Source organism: Ursus maritimus, unplaced genomic scaffold (genome assembly GCF_017311325.1).
Source record: "Ursus maritimus isolate PB19 unplaced genomic scaffold, ASM1731132v1 scaffold_7, whole genome shotgun sequence".
Lineage (NCBI taxonomy): Eukaryota > Metazoa > Chordata > Mammalia > Carnivora > Ursidae > Ursus > Ursus maritimus.
This window is the reverse complement of record NW_024426885.1, coordinates 39742042-39768245: the sequence shown is the minus strand read 5'-3', so window position 1 is coordinate 39768245 and position 26204 is coordinate 39742042. Positions and strand designations below refer to the sequence as shown.

Here is a 26204-nt window from a genome sequence, read left to right as displayed (position 1 = left end):
CTGGCTGAACACTGTAACAGCCCCTGCAAAAGGTCCCATGCATTTGCAGAAGGAGCTAGAACGACTAGGCACAGTGCTCTCTCAGCCTCCCCCGGCACCGGCAGGGAGCCAGGCAGCCTGGAAAAGGACCATCTGCACTTCCCTGGGGGGAGGGATAAGACCAGAGGTGTCCCCCGCTTCCTGCCAGCCCTTCCCTTCACACAAGAACTGTGCTCCCACCATGTCACATCCAAAACCCCAGCCCCTTCCAGGAAGCAGCCCTGCCTTGACCATGTTTCCGGGCTGGCGAAGTTCCAAGGACAGGTGAAGCCATTTCTCCCGGTCACCAGGTGGAAAGCTGCGAAGGAGAATGAGGTTTTCTATCGCCTGTTCTCTTACCAGAGAGCAGCTTCATGGCCCCACGAAAAGCACTGATGGAAAGCACCAGCACATAAAGGTGTGTGTCTAGAGACTCATCCTATATGGAAGTCGTGAGCCCCAGGCGGCTATCTAGCACTCGAAATGTGCCTCGTCCAAAATGCCGGAAGTATGGAATCATGCTGGATTCACCCTTTGTATGAACAAAGGAATGTAAAGTATCTCATTCAGAATCTTTATGTTGATACTGGTTGAATGCTATTTTAAATATATTGAGTTAAATAAAAGAGATTTTTTATTTTTTACCTTTTTAACTTGTTAACGTGGCTACTAAAAAAATGTCCAATGACAAATGTGGCTGGCAGTGTATCTCTACTGGGGACAATGCTTGGGGGGCTCTGCTTGCCGTTGCTGCCTGGATGGCTGATCCCGCAGTCACCATGACCATGATGGAAGGATGTAGGTTTGGAAAGTGAGCCCGCACAGGGAGGATAGGCCCCTTCCCATGGCAGCAGTGGGCCCACGAGAGCCAGCCAAACATTCCCACACACTCTGAAGACCAAGTCTGTGTCTGAGAAGTATGTGGAGAGGAGGGCTCATGCTAGGATTGTCCAAGTGTCTGTGACACCAGGCAGGTGAGCCCTTCTACTTCCCCAAGGCCCCAGGGTCGCCCCTCTGCTCCTCGTCCATAGCCGCCCCACCCCATGCTCTGAGCCTCCTCCCCGCACTGAGTGTGACCGTGACAGGGGTGCACCCCCACCTTCTTCCTTGTACCGCTGGGAGTAGAGATCATGGGCTCTTTGGCCCCATCGCCATGGGGAAGCGGTGGGAACAAGCCTGCAGCTGGGGAGGGGAACACAGGGGTCTAGCAAGTTCTAGGCAGCCCCAGCTCCAGGCTAGGGTTCTGGCACATCAAGTGCCAGCCAGACTGAGACATCACGAACACAGAGCGTAGGGACAAGGGTGTGAGCCCCTCTCCTTCCGTCTGGTTCTAGTGTGCCTCCAAACTGCCCCCGTAAGAGCTCAGGCAGGGAAGGTTGGGGGATTACTGGAGCCCCCTCAAAGCAGCGAGTCTGGACTCACTCCTGAACAGGCAAAGGCCACTGGAAACCCGCGTGCTTGAGGCGCCACGAGAGTAACTCCCAGCTTGGTCCTGGGCCCCCAGGACGGGTGTTTTCCAGGGGGACTCAGAGCCGCAGAGGCCCTGGGACGAGGCTGCAGGCACCAGGCACTAACAGCCAGGACAGAGACTCACAGTTCGGGAGGAAAGTGGAAAGCACGTAATGCATGGGTGCAATGAACTCTGGCTCACGTGAAACAAGGCAGAGCGAGGCCGGGGTGAGGGCAGAGCAGCGGGAAGGCGGAGAGGGAAGGACGACGGCCCCTGGCCTCCTAGCTTCCAGGCTGGGCTTCGTCTACCCCGGGCACCGTCCAGGGGATTGCATTGGCAGGGGAGACAGCCACTCCGATATCCTCTTTGAAGACAGATCCTGCTGAAGCAGCGGGAGTGCAGGTGCTGGGCTCACCCCCACTTTCTGTGTGTACGTGAGCAGACTACAGGCCTGGGTGCTCTGTGGTTCTTACTCCGGTGAGAGAGCTTGGCTTTCCTCCATGTGGCCAGGATGCAGAAGGCCCGATCCACACGGTGACATAGAAAACCCAGAAAATGTCCATATAACAAGGGGGTCTGGGCCTGATTGTATTTTTTGAGGGTACAGGAAACATATCTCATCTCTGAGTTTCATTTCAAGACAGTAATGGGATCCTTTCAAAATATTTGTTATAAAAGAGGGGTACAGAAGAGGGCAGAGTTCAGAAGAACCGGCTCTAAGGCCTTGCTACTCAAAGTGTGGCCTCATACCAGCAGTGGTGGCCCCACTGAGATCTCATAAGAAGTAGGGAATCAGAATCCTCGTCTGAGCAGGTTCCCTGGTGAATGGTCTGCTCGTTAATGTTTGAGCAGTGCTGCGCTAAGTCTCCGAGGTCTGGGTGAGGGCTAACCCTGGGCGCCCCACGCACAGTCCTCTGTCCCCAGCCCTGTGGTGGCTGGGAGGTGCGTGGCTGCTAGCGCCCCATGGGGCAGGACCTGCCCTCCAGGCCTACAAGAAGGCCAGCCTGCTGGAGAAAGCCAAGCTCCGGCTCCCTGGGGGCTCAGCAGCTCTGCTGGCTGTTGGGAAAGGACCTTGGCAGCAGCCATGGAAGGCTGAAGGCAAATTCCTTGGCAAGGCTGGCTCCCAGATGGCGAAGGTTTCTTTGAACAGAAATTTCCTCGGCATCAGGCTGGGCTCTGCCACACCCGTTTCAGGACTTTCTCAAGCTCCTCCTCTGTGTCGTCTTGCAAATGGGAGCAATAGGGATGGTCATTGCCAGACCAGTGGTGAGGATTGCCCAAGAACGTGGAGGAGCCCGTGAGCAGTGCGGCCGGCAGCAGGTGCCCCGGCGAAGCTCTTGGAAGCCCAGTCGGGCTTTCCGACGCTGTGCGAGGGTGCACACGAGGCTGTCTGGGCCAGCTCCACGAGGGGCAAGGGCGACTAGGATCTGGGTTCTCAGCGGCTGTGTGTGAGGCCTGGCGTACGTGTCTCAGTCGGCCTCGCTGGCTCCGGAAGGGATGGATGTCTCCCGAACGAAACTCTGCTTTGTTTCCCCGATCCTGCCTGCGAACTAAGAGCCTGTCCCGCTCCTGACCCCAGGCAGCCGCGCCTTTGCCGCAACACGGGCTGGGAGACTGCTTGTGTGGCTTCCAGACCCTGACAGCTGGGAGCAAAGCAGCTGGGAAACACACAGTTGTGCCCCATTTGCAAGCAGCTGTCGTAAGCCAAATTCCAAGGCCAGTGAGTCAGGTGACGGGCCTGTGCCTTCCTCAGGAGTCTCTCGAAGGGGGCGCGTGCATCTGTACACGGGCAACGGAGGCGTGGGCAAGGGTCTGGAGCCGGAGCAAGGCTCAGGCACTCTTGACAAGGTAGGCAGGTGCTGCCCAGGAAGGCTCTCCCGCACAGCACGGAGACCGCACAGAGCACTGTGGGAAGGCTACGGGCCAAGAAGGGTTGGCCACAGGCTCTGTCTCCAGCGCTGAGTGTGCTGGGTGTCTCGGGCCCTCTCCACTCTGACCTCCAGAGGCTGGCCTCCGCGCCCTGCCCTCTGGCTCCTGGTTGGTGAGAGCAAAACAAAGCAGCAGCAGGACATCCAGAGGAGAGGGGGGAAGGGAGGGCTGAGGGATGAATGCTCCGGGCTCCCCCCCTGCTGCTTTCTGGTTTGGCATTGCCTGGGTCCCTCTTCTAAGACTCCTGCTGGTGACACTTCTCCTGCAGCGGCAGCTCTCGCAAGTTCCAGGAGCCTCTCCTGCCCTCATCTGCTAACTCTGCGATGGCAACAGCGTCCTGCAGGCTGGCCCCTGAGTGCACCCCCACCTTCCCTCCGGGGTTCCCTGAGCCCTGCCCGCACCTTGGTGGAGAGGCCCCCCGGAAGCACTGCGCCGTCGTCTCCCTGTCCGAGTGTTCCCTTCCACCGTGACCACCACATCTAACACTGCCCAGCTTGGTGACCTCAGGCTGACGCGTCACTCTAACCTCACGTCATCGTGCACGCAGGACACTTACAAGCGTCGGCACGTGTTAAAGTTTTCGTTGCTATTGTTGTTGAACTCTATCCTCTCAGTAACGCCATGAGACGGCACACTCCTGCTTTCCCATGACTTGGATGGGCAAGGTGAGGCTCCCCGCGTAGGTCATCAGCTGGTAAGTGAAGCAGCCATGTGAACCAGAGCCGGTCTAATTCCAGAGCCCAGCTGTCACCCATGTCATCTCGGGGAGCGACAGCACCCACACTTGCTTTGGGAATTCAGAAGGTTGGGCAGGGAGGGCATTTCAGAGGAAACACACCGGCTCTGGTGGAAACGAGACAATGAGGCTTGGTGAGACGCGGGGGCTGGAGAGGGAAAGCAGGCAGCCTGCACAGGGAGGTAAAAGTTGGAGTCCCCAGGGGCGCCTGGGTGGCTCAGTCGTTAAGCATCTGCCTTCGGTTCAGGGCGTGATCCCCGCGTTATGGGATCGAGCCCCACATCGGGCTCCTCCGCTAGGAGCCTGCTTTTTCCTCTCCCACTCCCCCTGCTTGTGTTCCCTCTCTCGCTGGCTGTCTCTCTCTCTCTCTGTCAAATGAATAAACAAAATCTTTAATAAAAAAAAAAAAAAGTTGGAGTCCCCAGAGCTGTAATCATTAAGAGAGAAAGAGCAGAGCAAGAAGGGGCTGAGGACAGATGCAGGGCAACAGGGATGCCGACAGGAGAGGAGACGGAAGGGACCCCTCAGGCTGGGTCGAGCCTTCCTGACCCCACCTGCCCGCGGGACACCGCGCCAGTACTGTGACAAAATAATGAACACTCACAACCGTGTGCAATCTGAGGAAGGCTGTGTCCACCCCAGTTCGTGTCACAGAGGAGGACACCGAAGCTCAGGGTGGCTAAGGAACACGTCTAAAATCAGTCTCCTGCGGCAGAGCCAGAAGCGAATCCAGGTTCGTCTGACTCCACAGCCCCTTCTGGGCGAATGACAGAGGTAAGGGCCACCCCCTCAGAGAGTGCGGAAGGAAGGGATTTGAGAAAAAGAGAAATTTCAATGTGGGCACAGCTGACTTCAGCAGAGTCCAAGGGAGACACGTGGCCTCGCTCGCTGTACTCACCAGCCACAGGGACACGATCCCTGACTCACGATGCATTTTTCAAACTAGGTTATACTTTGCCCAGCATCTTCCGCCTGTCTGTGGTTTGGTTGTGCTCCCATTCCAGACATGACCTTATCGGTTCTCTTACCTCTGGCTTTCCTCTTGCTAAACACAGACTGCCAGACGATGGTCAGGGTGAAGAGGAGGACGCTGAGGATTCCCACACAGCACACGAGCACAGCATAGATGTAGAGATCTGAAGGCAAGCGCACAGTGGGGCGTTGTCAGCACAAGCCACAGCAGAGACAAACTTCATACGTTACCAAAAATCAACTCAAAATAAACCACAAGCCTAAAATAGAAAATATAAACTAGAAAACGTGGGGGGGGAATAGGAGAAAAATCTTCGGAATCTAGGACTAGGCAGAGAATTTTTTTTAATAATTTTTTTTATAAATATATTTTTAAGGACATTTTATTTATTTGTCAGAGACAGTCAGCAAGCACAAGCAGGGGGAGTGTCAGGCAGAGGGAGAAACAGACTCCCCGCTGAGCAAGGAGCCCAGTCCGGACTTGATCCCAGGACCCTGGGATCATGACCTGAGCCAAAGGCAGACGCTTAACTGACTGAGCCACCCAGGCGCCCCATTAGCAGAGAACTTTTATACTTGACACCGAAAGCATCATCCATATAAAGAAAACTTGATCAATTTGATTTCATCAAAATTAAAAACTTTAGTTCTGTTAACACCCATATGAAGAGGATGAAAAGACAAGCTAAAGATTGGGAGGAAATATTTATAACTGTATATCCAACAAAAGACCAATATGTAAAATATAAAGAACTCTCAAAACTCAACAGTAAAAAATAAACAACCAGTCCGGGGCGTCTGGGTGGCGCAGTCGTTAAGCGTCTGCCTTCGGCTCGGGGCATGATCCTGGGATTCTGGAATCGAGCCCCACATCAGGCTCCTCTGCTGGGAGCCTGCTTCTTCCTCTCACACTCCCCCTGCTGTGTTCCCTCTCTCCCTGACTGTCCCTCTGTCAAATAAATAACTAAATAAAATCTTTAAAAAAATAAAAAAATAAACAACCAATCCTACTAGACAATGAGCAGAAACAGAGACATTTCACTAAAGACACTATACAAGTGGCAAATAAGTTCATGAGAAGATGTTCAACTTCCTCAGCCAATCCAGAAACGCAAATTTAAACCACACTGAGATATCTCACACACCCATCAGAACAAACAAAATAAAAAATAGTGACAATACCAAATGCCAGGAAAGATATGAATAAACTGGGTCACTCGGCATTGCTGCTGGAAATGTAAAATGGTACAGCTACCCCAGAAAACAGTTTCTTAGAAGATACATCCACAAATACCCTTCAATTCGGCAACTGAACCCTGGGGCATTTGTCCCAGAGAAAAGCAAACTTCCGTTCACGCAAAATAGCAGCTTTATTTACAGGAGCCCGAAACTGGGAACTGCCCAGATGTCCTTCAGGAGGTGAATGGCTCAACAAACCGTGGTCCATACACACCACGGAATACTGCTCGGTGATGTGGCAATCTGGAACTTCCAAAGAACGATGCTGTGTGTGTGTGTGTGTGTGTGTGTGTGTGTGTGTGTGTGTTGGGGGGGGTGGGAATCCCAGAAGGCCACATACTATATGATTTTATTCATATAACGTTCTTGAAATGACAAAACTATAGAAATAGAGAACAGATTAGCAATTGCCAGAGGTTAAGGAGGGACAAGCTGATGGGAGGAAAGTGGGTTTGGCTAAAGGAAGCCCTTGTGGGGATGGGAACGTTCTGCGTCTTGGCCGTATCAAAGTCAACATCCTGGTTGCCATGTTGTACTATAGTTTTGCAAGATGTTGCCATCGGGACAAATTGGGGAATGGGTGCAAGGGATCCCTGTATCATTTCTTAGTCATACATGTTCATATACAATTGTCTCAAAACAATTCTTTTAGGTTAAACAATGATCATATGTGTCTCAGTCAATTTGGGCCGCTGTCACAGAATACCATCGACTGAGCAATTGAAACGATAAACATATACTTCTCCCAGGAGCAAGGTGGTGGCAGAGCCGGTATCTGGTAAGAGCTCTCTTTTTGGTTTGGGGACATTTCCTCTTGGTATCCTCACATGACAAAGAACAGAAAGACACCAAGCAAGCTCTTACGGGGTCTCATCTTATAAGGGCAAATAATCCCATTCTTGAGGGCTCCACTCTGGTGACATAATCACTTCCCACAGGCCCCCTCCTAATTACGGTCATATTAGGGGCTAGGATTTCAACATACGAATTTGGGGGGGACACCAACCTTGAGCTCATAACAACCTACATTCATTTCTTAAACTCCAATGATCAACATCCTCGCCAGTCTGGTTGATAAAATGCCAACTGCTCAGAAAGGGAAAGGGAAGCCAAAGGCAGTGTTTTACCCTTCTCTGCAGCAAAAAGCTTCAGTTGCTTGAACTTGGCAAAAATGTTTTTCTACTGACTTAAATTTCTTGAGCCAACAGACATTTATTATCAGCCATGTTCAGCACTCGCCTAAGTACAAGAAATATAACAATGGACATTTAAAAGTTTCATCAAGAAATCAGAGGGCGGCATGGCATTTGCGAAAACAGGAGCGTGTGCCCAGTACTAGAAACACACAGGGAAGGAACTCAACCGGCCTGAGGAGGACTGGAGCTCTGTGCTGAGTCATATTTAAAAAAACACAGAAAGTGCAAAAGTGTATGGAAATAATAAAAACACAGAGAGAGACAGGGTGAAAAATGTGGAAGCAGCTTCATGGGACCTTATTACTGGCCACTCGAAGTGTTTCTAACTGCTCCCTGTAATAAAGGAGTACAACGAGCACTTACAAACGCAAACCTTCATGCATCTCTCGTATGAGGTTTTTAAGATGAAGTTCCTAGAAGTGGAATTGCTGAGGCAACAGGAATGCACCTTTGTAAAGCCCTCGGGACCTGGAGAAGCAGTTAGTAAAGTGTCCCAAAGGAAAAAGCAAGTATGCTGGGAGCAACAGGGGGGCTGGCTTCCACAGGGAGCTGGGGAGGCAGGTAAGGCTATGGTCGGTGAGAGACGAAGAGGGAACATGGGATGGAATCAGACATCTCAGGTTCCTTTCGACTCTCTCTTCCCCGGGAGGCTCAGTGTCGTCTCTGACCCAGAGTCCACGATCCTCCCACGGTCTTAGGCTCAGTCAGCATTTTTGCCTCAGCTAGTCTCAGAAGGTTTCTGTTCTGGAGCTTAGAAGCCTGGACTAAAGTAAAAGAAGTAGAAAGCACAGCAGGATAAGGCTGCAGGTGAAAGGAACACCTGCCCTAATATTTAAGGGAACAGGAGGGTGGATAGGAAGGGCTGCTACAGAGGGAGCTGGGAGCCAGTCACAGAAGCAGAGGAAGACTGAAGTGAGAGTTCTAGAAGCCAAGAGAGTAGATGTCGTAAGAAAGATTCAATAGTATCAAGTGCTGCTGGAAAATATCCACTGGATTTCCCTGCTTGGAAGCTACTGGAAAAGTCCTGGGGGAAAGCCAATTCAGTGGGATGGTGGGGGCCGAGCCAGATTACAGGGGTCGAGAAGTTTGAGACAGGAAGAGCAGAAACCCTCTCCTACAACAAAAATCAAAACTGCCTTTCGGTAGAGACACCTGTGTCTCCGATGCGTGGGCTTTGCAGATTCACTCGGTGGGAGCTCTGAGTGGTCGGAGTTCGGGGCTTGGGTCTCCATTTAAACAATGAAACTGAGAGCTAGAGCAGAGGTCACAGACCAGGATTCACGACAGGAGCACAGGATGGGCCAGAACACGGAGAACATACGTCCAGTCCTGGATTTACAAGCAGTTGAGCAAACTGCTTGGGGACCAGGACTGCTTAGCTATTTCTGGCGTGAGAGGATGGCAAGTAAGGCAGTCCCACTGCCAGACGTGGGGCGCGAGGACCCAACATCTGCCTTGAAGGGATTCCAAAGATGCAGGAAAGGCAAGGGCAATCTGGCTTCTGTCTCACTCTTGGTAGGAGAGACAAACTGTGTCACTGAAGTTGCTGGACCACTGGAGCACAGCAGCGCCCTCCACAAGCTCCCTCTTCACCAGAGCCCTTTCCTTGGTTTGGAAACTGTGGCAATCAAGCAGGGACAAGGTCGTGGTGAGACTCTCCCACAAGCGTCCCCAGGAGCACGCTGTAGACATCTGCGGCCCGTTCTGCCCTGGCAGGAGGCGAGGGGCTGGGAGAGGTCCAGGCACTGGTTTCAGATCACAGCCTCCACCACGTGGCACAGAGGGGGCTCTCCACAGGCAGCCCTCGCTGCAGACCATAAAACATCTGGCCAGTCCGGAAGGCTCAGCTATGCCGCCAAGCACGCAGGCCCACGGGCTGGGGACACTGGCCGACGGGCACCAGCCGCCTGTGTGTGTGTCCCCACAGGCCTGGGAGCCATCGCGCCTGCTCTCCGTTGTGTGCTTGAGACTATAGGAACCTGAGCAAGCGTCACCTTGCAGGAGGAGCAAAGCTCAAAAAGAACATCTGAGTTTCCCTGGATGGGCAGCACCCAGGACCCGAGTTCCAGTTTTTCCCTCTGTTTCACGTGTTCCTTTTGCTGCATACAGACAATTGCCCTGTTTAATCTACTCAAAACACTGAAACCACCTCCCCCGATTTTCTCTGCAAACAGAGGTAAAACACTGAGCCATCTGAGCCAGGGTCACAAACCCTTAGATGGACCCTGGCCCCGCCACCCGGCGAACTCGAGCAAAGCTGTGCTCTGTCCGGCAGAGGCGGCCCCCACGCTGCTCCAGACAGCCCTGCTCGGCCTGGAAGCCCGCCCCGTGCGGCCTTCTCTCTGCCTTTCCCTCAACTTCCTCGTACACACCTCTCTAATTATAAATGTTGGCTCAAAGGTTTTAAAACTCAGACCAGACCGGGCCAAACAATGCTTGTCTGGAGGCTGAATCCAAGCCTTCGGATCCAAACTGAACAGAACACGTGCCCTTAGCTGAATCTGGGGTTTGCTTTTAAAACACCACATACACCTGCGCCCTTGAAATCATTCTAAAAATCTTGTTACGTTCCTCAAACACATGTGCAGCTTTGTCTTCTGCCATCGGACTTCCAAAGGCACCAATGTCATTTTTAGGCTCAATTGCAAGCTGCCATGCAGAAAATGTGCCCCCCGCCCCAGTCCAGGCCTCCCTGAAGCAGATGGTGGGGCCGGCAGGCTGGAGGGCCCCTCACGCGGCAGGGAGGCCGAGACGGGGGGCGCAGCGAGCCTGTGCCAGCTCCCCCCTCCCAGCACACCAAGCCACCCCAGGGCAGGCCGGGTGGAGAGGCCCCAGCGAGAGGCAGGCAGCACCTGTTGCCCAGCAACCCTGAGGCCAGCGGGAATATTCCGCGCTGCTCTGAAGCCCGGTGGTCCCAGCATGCCTCTGCACAGTGAATGAAGCAACTCTCCTGACCACTGACTCGAGAAAGTCGATGTCAGTCCTCAACTTTTCCAGGGAAAATGCAAACACCAAGATCTCTGGTCTCTGCAGCAAATTGTGTTTTTTTTTTTTTTTTTTTTTAAATCTAGCTTGTAATATCATCTTGCTCGGGGAGGAATACCTGAACAATAACCCTGAGGGATTTTAACTCACTCCAGCATTTCACCAAGAGGCCTGACAATGCTGGGTTTTGTGCTGCAGGCATGTGACCCGCTGAGCAAAGTCCCAGGAGGACGGCTGTCCATCAGCAAGCCCGGCTGCCGCTCGCCCATTCAGGAACAAAAGGGCAAAGGCCCGGGATCAGGCGCCAGGGAGTTTCATCTGTACCCCTGACCTCGCCGACACTGTGGCTGGGGTAAGAAAGCAAAACACACGGCTCCCGCTGCCGGAACCACAGGGCAAGGACGCTCTGGAAACAGCTGCTCTGAGGCATTAGACAGAGTGAGGATCCCGATTCTTTTCTGAAGGGACCTAATTCTCTGTGTCGAGAAGTAAGCCCACGCTGGGCTACGGATTTGGGGCACAGAGCTACGTCAACAGTGACCCCGATAGTTGATAGCTACGTGTGAATTACAAAGTACTATTAATTATACACTTGTTTTAGACATGCTGATTATGCTGCAAGGCATGGCGGGACCATATGCTGCAATCTTTCCAAATATATGAAGTCTTGTTTTTTATACCATGGGTATTTTTTTTTAAGATTTTATTCATTTGTTTGAGACAGAGAGAGAGAGGGAGAAGCAGACTCCCTGCTAAGCAGGGAGCCTGGCATGCGGCTCAATCCCAGGACCCCAATATCATGACCTAAGCCAAAGGCAGACACTTAACCGACTGAGCCACCGAGGCTCAGTACCATGGGTTACTTCTAAATAGGGTCCTTAGACCACTTGCGTTGGGGAAACAGCCTGGGCCCAATACAAATGTTTTGCTCCCTTCCTAATGCAATAATCAGATTCTCGGTGGGGAGCCCAGAATCCGGGTTACTAACAACCCTCCAGGAGATCCTTATGCATCAGATGATAAACAAGGCTCCCGCTGTCCCAGCTGCCAGGGACCTACCTTAGGGATGCCCTGGATGTCTCCATACTTCTCCCCCACCGTAAGGCCTGGGTCATGGGGCAACTCCCAGAAACACGGGGGAAATCAATTGTTTTTTTCTACTGCTTCGCTCTATGAGGAGTCAAGTCACTTTCATCTCCTTGCTAACAAATAGGCATTCCCTGAATGAAAGGCTGAGGGAACGAGCTGGGGATTATTTTGCTGGGAGAGGCTCATGAAATAAAAAGCCACAAAGCGGGGCGCCTGGGTGGCATAGTGGTTGAGCGTCTGCCTTCAGCTCAGGGCGTGATCCCGGCGTTCTGGGATCGAGCCCCACATCAGGCTCCTCCGCTATGAGCCTGCTTCTTCCTCTCCCACTCCCCCTGCTTGTGTTCCCTCTCTCGCTGGCTGTCTCTATCTCTGTACAATGAATAAATAAAATCTTTAAAAAAAAAAAAAGCCACAAAGCCTACATAAGAAAAGGCTGGGAATACAGGGGATCTCTACTGAATGAGAGTGCAATCTGACAAAGAAAATATTTGATGGCAAAACAATGAATCCCAATGTCCTATCTGGGTGACACTGTCTGGTTTGCAAATAATGTTCATAATCACATTTACATTTTTCTGAGAGAGAAGGTGCCTCCACGCCCTGCTTTTAACTGCCTATTGGAAGAGGTGGGTTTGGGTCCAAGCGCCCGTCCCACCCCCATGGGACACGATCTCCTTCCGCCACATCTGTGAGTTTCCTAAAGGTGAGGGAAGCCCCCGAGGCCCACTCCCATCTCCCCAGATCTGTTCGCACGGGGATTCATCAGCAATAGATGCCACGCCTCCGCTAGACGCAATCCGTCAGTTTCCTGATCACCTTTTGACATTCATCAGTTTTTCACTGACCAAAGGCGCTGCCTAAGAACTCACAAAGTGCATTCTTTCATTGCTTCCGGTCATAATCTTCACCTGCTTTGTGATGATAATTCCCGTGAACTTTCCTCACTCTAAGTAAGGCCAGGCTCCTCCACCGCAGCGCTCCTGGACATTTGGGGCCACATACTTCCTCACTGTGGGGAGCGGAGCCGTGCATTGTTAAGACCTTGAGCAGCACCCCTGGCCTCTACCCGGTCGATGCCAGGAGCATCAAAAGGTTAGTAGTGGGGGTGTCAGGGTGGCTCAGTCGGTTAAGCAGCTGCCTTCAGCTCAGGTCATGATCTCAGGGTCCTGGGATCGAGCCCTGCGTCGGGCTCCTTGCTCAGTGGAGAGCCTGCTTCTCCCTCTCCCTCTGCCTGCTGCTCTGCCTACTTGTGCTCTCTCTCTGTCAAGTAAATAAATTAAATCTTTAAAAAAAAAAAAAAAGGCTAGTAGAGGCAACCAAAAACGTATCCAGACATTGGCAGATGTGCCCTGGAGGGGAACACCCACGTCCTGCTGAGAATCACTGCTCCAAGGCTCCACTGTGAGTGCAGCAGAATCCCCTCCGGGGGTCCGGTGAAAACCCAGATCGCTGGGCACCACCCCGAGTGTTTCTGATCCTGTAAGTGAGGGGCGGGCCCGACAGCGCGCATCTGCATCGGACTCCCAGGTAATGCTGCTGGGGCTGCTGCTGGGATCACCGGGAGAGCTTTCAACAAATTCCGGCTCAATCAGACTTTCCAGAGCTGTGGCCTAGGCATCAGTGTTTTGTTTTTGTTTTTTTTTTTTAAAGATTTTATTTATTTATTTGACAGAGATAGAGACAGCCAGCGAGAGAGGGAACACAAGCAGGGGCAGTGGGAGAGGAAGAAGCAGGCTCCTAGCGGAGGAGCCCGATGTGGGGCTCGATCCCAGAACGCCGGGATCACGCCCTGAGCCAAAGGCAGACGCTTAACCGCTGTGCCACCCAGGCGCCCCATGGCATCAGTGTTTTTAAAGCTCCCCAGGGGATTCTAACATGGGTTGAAAATCACTTGCTGAAGGTTCTCAAACTATTTCTAGAATCCCAAGCTCTGCAAGAAACAGGAGATAAAATTTGTCAGAGTAAATGTACGTTTCATTTTTATACTACTCGAGGATCCCTCCCTAAAATCGCTTAGGAGTAGGAATTCTAGAACAAAACAAAACACATAACCCCAAAGTATACAGATTGGAGCTTTGGCCTCCACTCTTTCAAAACCCAGGGGCTGATACCACCAGGGATTCCCACCCTACTCTTTATTTATATATGAAGTACACCCCCTTCCTCTCTCTCTCTCTCTCTCTCTCTCTCTATATATATATATATATATACACAGTTTTTTGGGTTTTTCAAAAGATTTTACTTACTTATTTTAGAGAGAGAGAGAGAGCACAAGTGGGTGAGGGGCAGAGGGGAAGGGAGAGGGACAAGCAGCCTCTGTGCTGAGCCCAATGTGGGGCTCCATCTCACGACCCCAAGGTCATGACCTGAACTGAAATAGTCAAGAGTTGATGCTTAACCAACTGAGCCACCCAGGTGTCCCCTCCCACCCTACTCTTGAGTAAGTTTACGATAAGAAAACAACTTGATGGGGGCGCCTGGGTGGAACAGCGGTTAAGCGTCTGCCTTCGGCTCAGGGCGTGATCCCGGCGTTCTGGGATCGAGCCCCACATCGGGCTCCTCCGCTAGGAGCCTGCTTCTTCCTCTCCCACTGCCCCTGCTTGTGTTCCCTCTCTCGCTGGCTGTCTCTATCTCTGTCAAATAAATAAATAAAATTAAAAAAAAAAAAAAAAGAAAACAACTTGATGTCATAGCACAACTAAGAAGTCAGGGTCTTTTGTTGGCTAAAACGCAGGAGGAAATTACTCAAATAAGAGGGATGGAAGCTATCAGCAGAAGGTGGGAGGGGAAGGGACAAAAGCAGGGAAGGAATGTGTTTCTTTTCACAGAACCAGCAGTTCCAGCCAAGGAGATGGGCAAGTTGGTGTTTCACCTAAGACCCCCCACCCTTGCTAGGGATGTCTCTGCTAACAGCCCCCATGGGAGCCAGTGGGAGCCAGGCTGGAGCTGCGCAGAAGCCCCCTGAGCTGACCTGAAGTTACCTTTAGCTCACGATACTAACATCACTTCCTACGGGCAGCATGTCCTGCCATTTTTAGAACGTGCGAGGTACGCATTTGCATGCCGACACGCTAGGCATGGGCGAAGGAACGGAAAATACCGATGCCAGCTCCCCGCCCCAGACCCTAACACAATGAATAAACGCTTCCTGTACTAACCCCATGGGGAGATGGTGCTTTGAGAACTATCTCCCTGTCCCCTCACCTGTAACAAGTAATAAGAAGTCCTTAGCTTTCGATATTTCCTTGGGTTGTGTTCAGTTTGGTATACCCCAAGTGCACCTTCTTCCCATTCTATTCCCTTCCTATTATCTAAAAGGAGGGGCATCTTATAATAAGGAAACATGCAAGACCTACCTTCAAAAAATGCCCAGGTCTCCTTCTTTTTCTCAAAGGACGCATCTTCAGAAGCTTTGAGGGAAATCACTGTAAGACAAAAAAAGAAATGGCACAGCGTGAAGGACAGTAGTTTCTGGGCCCGGCCCACACTGTTCTCCGACATAATGCCATATGGTGTGTACGGCACTTACATTTATAAAGCAATTTTCCCATTTGCAAAACCACATTTAATTATCACAACTCACACATTAGGGAGAGGTACAATGCCTGACACATAACAGTTGAGGCACCAGTGGGGGGAAGTAGGTTGTCTTTGTTTAAAAGCCAATAAATAGCAAAGCTGGGACTCAGTAACGTAGAAGTCCCACTTGCCTCATATACTTGCAATACAGAGTCCTCCAGTGGGAATCCCAAGAACCAAAACATTTATTTTACCATTTTAGTGGCCATCTTTCTAGGTACAGTGCACTTGCCGGGAACCCCTAGAAAGAGGAGCCTGAAGTCATCTGACGGCTCAGGGTCTGCGCTCTGAGCACCATTCCATGCCAGGCAGACACACACAGCAGGAAGCATCTGATTTTGGGATTATTTTGTCCACTTTTAGCCGGTAGTTGGTCATTGACCTTTTTGTGCCTGCTTTCAACAGTCCGGGAAACAGAACGGAACCACACAGTGTAAAACCTTGAATGTTACATGAAAGAGGCTGGAACCATGGAAGGAAAGATTCCATGCATAAGAGTAATCTTATCATGGGTCAAAAGATAAAAATTAAGCTGACCAAAAAAAGCATAATGTCAAGGAATGAGATTACTGTCCGATAGAACTTTCCAGGACGAAGGAAATGTTCTACGTGTGTTCTGTACATTTAGTAGTCACTGGCTACTTGCGGCTACTTGAGAATGTGAAATGTGGCTAGTCCACATGGGCCTGAGGAATTGAATTTTTAATTTAATTTTAATTTAAATTTATATAGCCACCTGTGGTCTGTGGCTACCACACTGGAGACTTCTAGAGAAGAGAATCTAGGACCTGAACAGAAAGACAAAGGAGATTGGAATGGAGATTGAATCAGAATGAGAGGCAAGGCATATGGCAGAGATGGTCTGAAACTTTAACTCTATTTACTGTCCCTTCCCAAAACTTTTGTATTATATTGTCATGAATTTCAATCTCGATTTTCCATCTTTTTACTCCTCTAGGCCTTACACTGGGTATTTCCTATTGACCCATCTTGCAGATCACCAATCTTCCCATCTGATAAACCCGTCTATTAATTCTTTTTTATATTAAATTAATTTATTCATCTTTATATATCCCAGCTGCCAGATGAATTTCTCCAGCTTGTCACCTAATTTCACCATATTTTCATATTATTTTAATGCATATGCCTGATAACTTTCATATCTGCATCCCCAGTAGATCTGTTTGTTATCTGTCTTTGCTTTCGATCCTGTCCCTTGCTATGTCCTAACACTTTTTTTTTAATTGAATGCCAGACATTGTATATAGAAAACTATGGAAATGCTAGACAAAATTTTATTTTCCAGGGTGCCTGGCAGGGTCAGTGGGCAGAGTATGCAACTCTTGATCTCAGGGTTGTGAGTTCGAGCCCCACATTGGGTGTAAGGATTACTTAAAAATAAGATCTTTTTTTTTTCAGTGTCCATAAAGTTTTATTCGAACATAGCCACATTTATTTGTTTACATATTTTTTATTAATAATATTTTTATTATATTATGTTAGTCACCATACAGTACATCCCTAGCTTTTGATGTAAAGTTCCATGATTCATTACTTGCAAATAACACCCAGTGCACCATGCAATACGTGCCCTCCTTAATACCCATCACCGGCCTATCCCATTCCCCCACCCCCTCCCCTCTGAAGCCCTCAGTTTGTTTCCCAGAGTCCATAGCCTCTCATGGTTCATTCCCCCTTCTGTTTACCCCCCCTTTCTTCTTCCCTTTCTTCTCCTACCGATCTTCCTACTTCTTATGTTCCATAAATGAGTGAACGTTTTTTTACTTAAAAATAAAATCTTAATTTTTTTTTTCCTGGTAACAAGTTAAAGTAGAAGGATGAACACCTAATCCAATCAGGATTTTAACTGCCTAGAGTCTAGGTTTCAGTTTTATATGGTCTGGACTATCTCTGGTTTGCCCTTATTTCAGGGATCCTCAGTGAAAATCCTAGAGTATTAACCAGGGCCCTTCTAATTGTTAAAATTGCCAAAAGCTCTGCTTGCCTCCTAGGCATCCTGATTGATACTTTCTGCACAGCTTCTCTTAACTAGTGCTGCTTAAGTACGGTTGAATTTCTTAAAGACTTAAGTGTCTCCAACAATTGGGGTCACTAGCTACTCTTCTCTATGCTCTATCTATCTAGGCAGTCCTTCAGAGAACAATTAGGATAGCTGAAATATATATGTGCACATATAATTATGTAATATAAATGTATTTATGATATATAAATATGTAATTAGGACAACTGAAATGCAGCTTTTTTTCCCCACTTTCTAATTGTTCTCAGAAGGAAGGCTTTGGTCTGCTATAAGCTAGTCTGCGACTACTAAAGAACTCTCCCGTTAGAACCTAAATTCCTTAAAACATATCTTCTGTATCCCCAACACCTGGTAGACTGCGTAGCAGCTGGTAAGTGCCTAGTAAATAAATGGGTAATCCATTTCTTTCTGAGTGCCCCACAAAGTAAGCAGTCTGGCCCTCCAGGAATGAACTCTCGGTCTTGCATGGAATATTTGATAAGCCACATAATTTGCCCATTATCCGTCCTGCTTAATTTCCCCACCCACAGCTGACTGCCGGAGCAATCAATCAAATTCTTCCTTCAAGAATTTAACTAAGAAACACAGTATATCTGGTTGTTGTGGGTCCTGCGGCCCAAAGAGCTGGTGGCCTTCCGGGCGGCAGCCATGTTGGAAAAACAGGCAAGTGGAATGGAGCAGGGGCAGAACCCACAAGGGGAAACTGGAAGTGAGAGGACTCGTGGAGCTGAGCACTTGATCTTGCTGGGGCTCTAGGCCCCAAGAGGGCTGATGTAATGTGGCTGCTATCCTTGCTTTCTATGAGCTCCATATCCTTCAACTATCCCTACCTTTCCTCTGAATTAGTTTGAAAGGGTGTTCATAGCTTCAACTAATTGAGCCTAGGCTAGGATAGCCATAAAGAGACCCAATGAAGACAATATAGGAAGGAAAGACAGATCATCTCCAAGGACCTGAGTTTTCAGGAGATCGAGGATGCCCTTCATCATCCAGAGCCTTATCACTCCAAATGTGGCCCACAGACCACAAGTGCAATGCCACAAGTGCACAATCACAGGGTCCCCAAGTCAGACCTACTGGATCAGAATCTGCTTTTAAACCAGATACCCTGGGTCAATCTCATGCACTTTAAAGTTTGAGATGCACTAATACGCACTGGGTTGAAAAAATAAGTTGCCATTTACTGGTTGCGTAACCTTGGGCAAGTTGCTTGATTTCCCAGTGCCTTAGTCTCACAAATAGGGATGACAAGTGCCTACTCTTAAGGGATGTGTAAGAGTCAAATGGGTTAATACACGTGAAGTGCTTAGAACAGTGCCTGAGGGGCGCCTGGGTAGCGCAGTCATTAACCGTCTACCTTCGGCTCAGGGCGTGATCCCGGCGTTCGGGGATCGAGTCCCACATCGGGCTCCTCCGCTGGGAGCCTGCTTCGTCCTCTCCCACTCCCCTGCTGTGTTCCCTCTCTCGCTGGCTGTCTCTCTGTCACATAAATAAATAAAATCTTTAAGAAAAAAAAAAAAAGAACAGTGCCTGAGACCGAGTGAGCCATTTTTATCCACAACGATGTTAGCTCTATGAGAAAAGGGATTTTTGTCTATTTTCTTCACTGCTCTAATTCCTGTACCTAATTCCAGCGTGGTCCTTTGCTGACAGCCCTTTGTTTCACCGTGTGACTCTTCAATCATCCAAATGGGCCACAAGAAAGGCTTCCTTGTCCTTGTCGCTAAATGTCTACAGTTCAAAAGGACTGCTACCGTCCTAGCAGAGGCAGGTGCCTTCGGATAACTTTTTCTTCATTTTTCATTTTTTCCTTGCAGAAATTGTGGGCCCTTGATGTAGTCGATAACAATGGCTTTGCCTTATTTGGGATACAAGAAAACAAGGTCTCCCTGACCAACTTCTAGAGATATGTGTTGAAAGAGCCAACAAACTGGGATCCTAAGCTAACAGGGCTCTGAGCAACGAATTAATGGATGTTCCTCATTTCCCTCCAGCACAACTTTTTTATGGGAAAATGCAGTAACTTGGTTTGCACGCGATTACCAACACCGGTCATAACTGTATCTGTTCGCGGACTCTTTCAGAGCTTCGGAAATTTTTCCAAGATTTTGCCATAACTATCTTGTTTCAGCTGCTAATCCCCTGCTATCTCAAAGTGAACTTGATACATTGTCAAGCCCTGTGTCTGAGTTCACACACTGTGAGGAAACAGTGTGGGACACGGCCAGATGGATAGAAGGGCTTTGTAGTGGACAAGCAGTGAGTCGGCCGACTTGATCAGCGTGCTGCCCTCACGGCACGGCTGCACGTGGCGGACATAAATTTACAGCTGCCAACCTGGGGACGCTGAGTGCAACAGGCCACTGCAGGGCAGATATGGAAAAGGGTAAAATGATTCAAGGAAACATTCTGCTTCTCCACGGAAAGAGCGGCAAGTTTCCAACCGCCGATTATTCATGTTGATCAAAGACTCTCAGAAATAAAATGCAAGTTTCTTGATCATAGAGCATTTGTAACGGCTTCCGATGAACTTAGCCATCAGAAGGCTGCAGCCTTTTAAATGAAATTCCATAAATCTATGACTTCCAACTACATTTCCCTCGCCTGGTGATCTGGCTGGATTCTCAGACAACTGGAAAGAAGGCAGCAAGCAACCTTTCATACCCAAAGTGCTAACTCTTCCAGCTCAGGGGCTGAAAGTCCTTGCCTTCTAATAGCTACCTCTCATTGGGGGTGTTCCCACCATAATCCCTCAAAGATTAGGAATTCACATGCATTCAGACAGCCTTTTAACCACTGGGTTGTCTTGTAGGGTCATGCAGGAGGGATGGGGGCTCATCTTCTGTGCTGGGTTTCCAAGGTTGGGAGGAGGAATAGCACTTCTGTCCTTCCCAGAAGGGAGGTTTACTTGAATATCCCTGCCTGACCCTCCCTCCTGTCCCACATCCACTCACCCACCCACTCCCCCAGGGAAGGGGGTTGGGGAGGAGTCCCTGATCCAGGGGAGCTCCTGACACATTGCCCCTCTCTGGGAATGTAGTCAAGCCCTGCACAAGGTAGCCTCTGTCTTGCTACCTGCTCTGAGACTGGGCTCTCAGCAAATAGCTAATGAGGGGATAGGCAGTGTGCGGCCCGTCGGGAAGGTCTCATTACCCCAGCCCCTGGGAGTGATGCCAACCCTGCTTCCTGGGGAGCCCTGCCACTCATGTGCACTCTCCTCTTCCATCCCACCTGCAAGGACCACCTCCACCCATGACGTGTAGAGACCCCAGCCTGCCACGCTGGGCCTGGGGGAGGGTCCCATGGAGGGTAGTGCAACTGATCAGGAGAGCAAAAGGAAGTCCAATTAGGTCTCGGCACCAAACCACTTTTCTCAATACAGCTTTATCTGGAATAAAGTGGGCATTTTTATCTCTGTCTGACTCCTAGGCCCATTTATCGATCGGTTTGGGCTCACAGTAGAGAAAACAAGTAAAGAGCATTCAAAGCTAGGTGACCTACTGACTGCTTTGTAATTTCTTGGGACCCCAGTGCCCAGCGGGCAGAGCCTGCGTCAGAACTTCTGGTGAGGTGGGGGCCCAGATGATGGAGCTTCAGGCTGTCTGGGGGCCTCTACCCAGGGCAGCAGGATCAGATGAATCTCGAAAGGGGCAAGTTGTGAGATCCACCCTATCTCGGTCCCTCTCGGAAGAACTGGTTGAAAGTGGCTACAGGATCAAACAGTCTGGAAGAATGCAGCTCAGAGGCACCCAGACGAACTGATCGTATCAGCCTCATGTCTGGAGAAGCAAGTTGGAAAGAAAGAATCTTAGTCAAGCCCCCTGTGATGAGACCCGTGGGGAAACCATCACTCAAAGAGGTGTGAAAACTGAGAGGCTTGATTCCTAACTTGGACAGAATGTCCTGCCAACTCCCGTGGGGAGGGCATGTTTCACAGGCTGTGGCACACTGTGTCCCCTGAGTTTACACTGAGACCCTGGGACAATGCCCTCCAGGCTGAGGGGCCTCCCACTCCCCTCCTGGTCTGCTTTTCACAGTTAATATTGACACCCTTCTCTGGACCTGCGCTGACCCCGTCAGCCATAGAACAGGTGGCTGACGATTTTTAGGAGCCGTGGAAAGGCTCTCTTTCTTCCAAAACTCTTTCTCATCTGCTGCCTTGTGTCCCCAGTTCCTTTAACAAAAGGTCTTGCAATTAAAGGAGTTTAAATTGCAACCATGGGTTACATCCAAAGGAAGGTACACAGCACATTTCTGATACAGAAAGCCTTCCGGAATGCAGGTATTGATGGAGAGAGGTGTAGAGGGGTCCCCAGCACAGCCAAGAGGACTAAGGAGGTTGCAGGGACACGGGAAAGGCCAGCCTGAGTTCAGGAGACACACCTTTGCCTTTCTATTCCCACGGCTTGTCAGGCGGGGCTGAAGTTTTCTCCCAGATTACACGGCTTTTAATCATAGAGGGTGTTACCTTTATTTAGTGCCCAAGACCAAGATTCCTAAACTTCGGTGTGCAGTGGAATTCACTGGGACTCTTGCTAAAATGAACATTCCCAGGCATCACCCCTGGGCTTCTGACGAGAAATCTGGGGAGGGCTTGGGAATGTGCGTGATTAGGGAGCACATCGTCCAGGAAAGCCTGAGGCTCGGCGTCTCACGGCTCCACTCAGAGAAGCCCTGGCTCATCCACTCTGAGTAGAGAGGTGAGCACAGAGTCCAAGTCCGGGGGAGAGGTGATTCAAGTCATGAGGAGCCAGACCCTGGAGCTCAACCGCTCGTCCAGTCCAGGGCAGGGTCCGGAGCTCGAAACTCAAACAATGCGTCTTCCCGTTTAACCCAGGGAAAAGAAAAGTAACAGTAAAGCCTAAGGAGTAAGCCTAACCCATGAGTGTTGTTTACAAAAAACTCCAGACAGGCCCTTTAAATAGCATGTCTCAGGACACAAGCACACAGTTTTCAAGGAAGTTACTTTCTAAAGAGCAGACCACGTATAACGACTGATGTGTCTCCCCATGCGGCTGACTCAAACTGGAAACCGGAGAGAATCTGAGTGAGAGACACCGTCCTCCAATGGTGACCTGATATTTCATGCCCTCCCTCCTGCACAACGTGTTGCCTGAGAAAGCATCACGGTGCCTCACTCCTTCATCTTGTTCGTTAGCCACACCCCCAGCTGACGCGAAGGTGACAGCTGGCACTGCACACCTCTTCGCGTCCCAGAATCCTTCTTGGCCCTTGTAAGTCATAGTTACTTTGAATGAACACGTGAATGGAATGAGCATGAGCATTGGTATTGGTGGGTCAAGACCTCCCAAAAAGAACTTGGTCCTGGGACAATGACACTGTTACATTCTGGAAGGCTGGGAAGAGAGGCCAGGAAGAGACCCATCCTACCCAGTCACCTCCCTTCATCTGGAAGCCCCTGCCTCCGAAGCATGGGAGTACACCATACACTGAGCCATCAAGCCTGACTTCTCCGCAGAGTTCTGGCCTCGGAGTTCTGGGTCTGCTGTGATTGATCTTAGGGCCTCTGAGTTCTTAGTTCATTACAGAATGGAGGCAGGAAGTCCCAAGACCTTAAGCAGAAGACAATTCTTAAGTTCACTGGAGTTGGAAGGAGACCAGCCACTGAAAGCCCTGGTCCCTGGCATGTAGATCACGTTGATTTGCACCCAGGGGCTGTAGGAATCCAGACGGCAGACACCGCCCTGCCTCAGTTTCCTTAAGCAGCATCTTGTACAGAACCATAGGAGGGAAAAACCAAAGGAGACCAAAAGAGGTTGGTGATAGGAAATACGCACAAGGAAAGATTCTTAAAGAAAATAAAGAGGAGTCAATACTTTCATTGCAAATTCAAAAATGAATATACTCCGTTCGCTGTCCCTCCTTATTCAATGATGGGACAGTTTCCCAAGGAAAAAACTTAAAAATGTAGCTGTGTAGCCACTATTTATAACTGGATCAGCGTTCTCAGGGAAGGCAACTGCAGCCCCAGGGACACACAGAGACTTTCTCTGTCTCTGACCCTCGGAAGTTCGCCTATTGCTTCACTTCCCCCTTGTGTCTCCAAGATTCAGGCCAAAGGCAGTGTCTCTTGGGGCTCAGACAAAGCCATCCATGTGAGGAAGGCCTCTGCGTGACCTACAGGGAGCAGCTGATGAGAAACGGAAAAGCTCCAGCTGTGTCTATTTCAAGCCACGCTTTTCTTCTGCATCCCCGTAAGACAAATTCTAAAACACAAAGGAAGGCAAAAGAGCAAACAAACAAACAAACAAAAAACCCTGGATTAAATAGACTTCCCATTATGACAAGGCAGTTGGAAAAGAAGGTCGCCTTGGGAGATGGAATCCGCCTTGGGAGATGGAATCCGCCTTGGGAGATGGAATCCGTGGCAGAATACAAAGGCCATGTGTATGCCCCTGAACAGCCAGTAGGAAACGCTGAGATGTAGGGCTTGGGGGCGCCTGGGTGGTGCAGTCATTGGGCGTCTGCCTTTGGCTCAGGGCATGATCCCAGAGTTCTGGGATCGAGCCCCACATCAGGCTCCTCCACTAGGAGCCTGCTTCTTCCTCTCCCACTCCCCCTGCTTGTGTTCCCTCTCTCGCTGGCTGTCTCTCTCTGTCAAATAAATAAATAAAGTCTTAAAAAAAAAAAAAATGTAGGGCTTGGGAACTGGCCCTCTCCAGATACAATGCCGGGCCAGGTCTCTATATTTGCTCGCTACCACCTTCCACTCCTTGTTGACATTCATTAAAATGGCATTTTACCAAAGAGCCTGGGTCACTTGTTCATTCTTTCTTCAAAAAAAAAAAAAATCCTCACTGAGCCCTTCTATGTACCATGCATTTGAGAAGAATCCGGCAGAGTCCCTGGAGTCGAGGTCCCTGGCCAGGTCCACCTGCCAACCTTGGCTCTTACCGCTGCCCCCTCTGGCCCTCACCAACCACAAACATGCAGCCAGCTTCAAGTCATCTGCAAATTCCTCTTCTCCCCTCGTCTATCCTTTAGCTGGACCTGTTTTGTCTCTTGACATGGCACGGCCCACAGTTGTCATAGCCCTCCTCACCCTGTGGCCCACCCGCATCCTCTGGGTGACCTTCTCATTTCCCCCGGGAATGTATCCTTGTCTCTCCTTTACTCCCAAGCTAGCATCACCCTCGTCTATGGCCCGTTCACATTCCCTTTTTATTAGCTATCTCCATAATATCTATCAGATCTATGCTCGTATCTACATGTCCCCTCCTCCAGATTGCGAGGCTGGGGCCTGGAGAGGGTGGAGATCAGACCTCCCCACCCGTCCCTCTCTTTAAGGTAGGCACAGTGATATCGGGTTCATAAACAGGGACTTAATACATGTTTGTTCAGTTTGATTTCAGCCTCTTAAATTCTTTCAAGACCACGGCAGTTGGAGTGAGGGTAGGCACACTGAAGAATTGTTTCAAGTGTTGTTTAAATTACACTCCTGTTGTCAATTTGTTCCCTTTGAGGATCTGGACCTGTTGACACTTTCAACATCATGATGTGTGCTTGCTTAATTAAGCAGTAGCACTAAATGTTTAGTAAATCTCACTCCTAATTATCTGCTCCGTGTCTCCAGAGAAAAAGGAATTATTTAATTTCTTCCCCTGAAACTTGAAATACAGGTTCCCTATGGTAGTACTTTCAGATCCAATTATTAAATTCCCTCTAACATTTTGGGGCTAAGTAGTCAAATAAGAAATTGTAATTTCATCTTTGCCCCCAAATACTTTTAGGGTAACGGAGTTTTCCGTTTGCTTTGTTCATTCCCCGCATTTAAAGCTTATTTATATAATCTTAAGTCAAATAGTCATTTGGCTTATTAAAATATGTTATTTGGGGTCAGACTGAGATACTGATTAAATTGCAGGAGACAGCCTTTGCAAATTGCTTCTATTATTAGCATTTTCACTGTTAATGAAGACGTCTCCATCGGAAAGTATGCAGATTCATTTTGGCTCAGACTATCAGTCTGCCTCTGAGTCTGTGGGTGGCAGGACTGGGCTGAAAAGCCATCAAAGATAACGTTTTATGAGGTCTGGGGAATTAAAGTTGCTGTCCCTTAAGACCTCACCAAGCAGCTTCATCTCACCATTGGGTGGTAGCCCAAACCTCTGCTTGCACTCTTTTATTTCCATTCTGATTTCCTTGTTCTGCCAACTGCAACCTTTCTATATCACCGTGCTGGGTGCAGGGCACTCAGGACACCACCTCCCTGCTATCCCTGGGGTCAGGCAGGACCTCACCCTGCGCTTCACCTCATTGTGTCTCACCTGCAGTGAGGCCCAATCTGCATTTCACCTGCTCATGATGAATGAGTGAGAAGATACTACGTAAAGGTGACTGTCATTGGAGCGGGAGACACAGGGCTCCCGGGGCCCCTGGGGATCGACGTGACTGCACCTGGTCCCCAACTAGAGCACTGTGCTTCTCTGGATTTCCCACAGACTGACCTTCAGGGGCTCCCGGCAAAGAGCTCTGTACCTTCTCCCTCCAGTGCTGACCTTCTACTAAGAACATTCTGCTTTTTCCAGACCACCAATGGGCTGGTCTGGGGGAGCCTGAACCAACACCAACCCAAACTAGCTCCTTCTGTTGCCCCAAATGTTGGCTCCATCTCTGGCCCCTGTCTCCTGGCATTCTCACCCCCCGTCCCCCCGCCATGGCTTCAGCTGCCTGACTCAGAAATCAGTTCTCAGTAGCCAGATCAGACAGAAGCTTCAGCTCCTCATGCCTGTGCACCTACCAGACATTGGTGCAGTGTGGCCTCCAGCTATCTTCCTCTCAATCCTAAATGTCCCCTATGGACCAGCTGTGGGCCCCACCCTGCTCATACTACTGAGTTAGACCTCGGGGTGCCATCCCCAAGCTCTCTCTCTTCTCTCAATCGATTACTAAAGACTTCTTATCTGACCTTTCCACGTCCCTCCATTCCTCCTACCAAATGTCGTCCTC

General features: G+C 49.8%; 1 protein-coding gene across 3 annotated transcripts in view; it reads right to left on the bottom strand.

The window, feature by feature from the left end:
• VSTM4 (V-set and transmembrane domain containing 4) overlaps positions 1-26204 on the bottom strand; it is a 104892-nt gene that overhangs the window by 60490 nt on the left and 18198 nt on the right. For all 3 annotated transcript variants that reach the window (XM_040624422.1, XM_040624421.1, XM_040624423.1), the window contains exons 3-4: positions 14971-15039; positions 5162-5269 (exon numbers count right to left, since the gene is read on the bottom strand). In XM_040624422.1, the coding sequence (XP_040480356.1) occupies positions 5162-5269; positions 14971-15039 (177 nt within the window). The remainder of the gene's footprint in view (positions 1-5161; positions 5270-14970; positions 15040-26204) is intronic.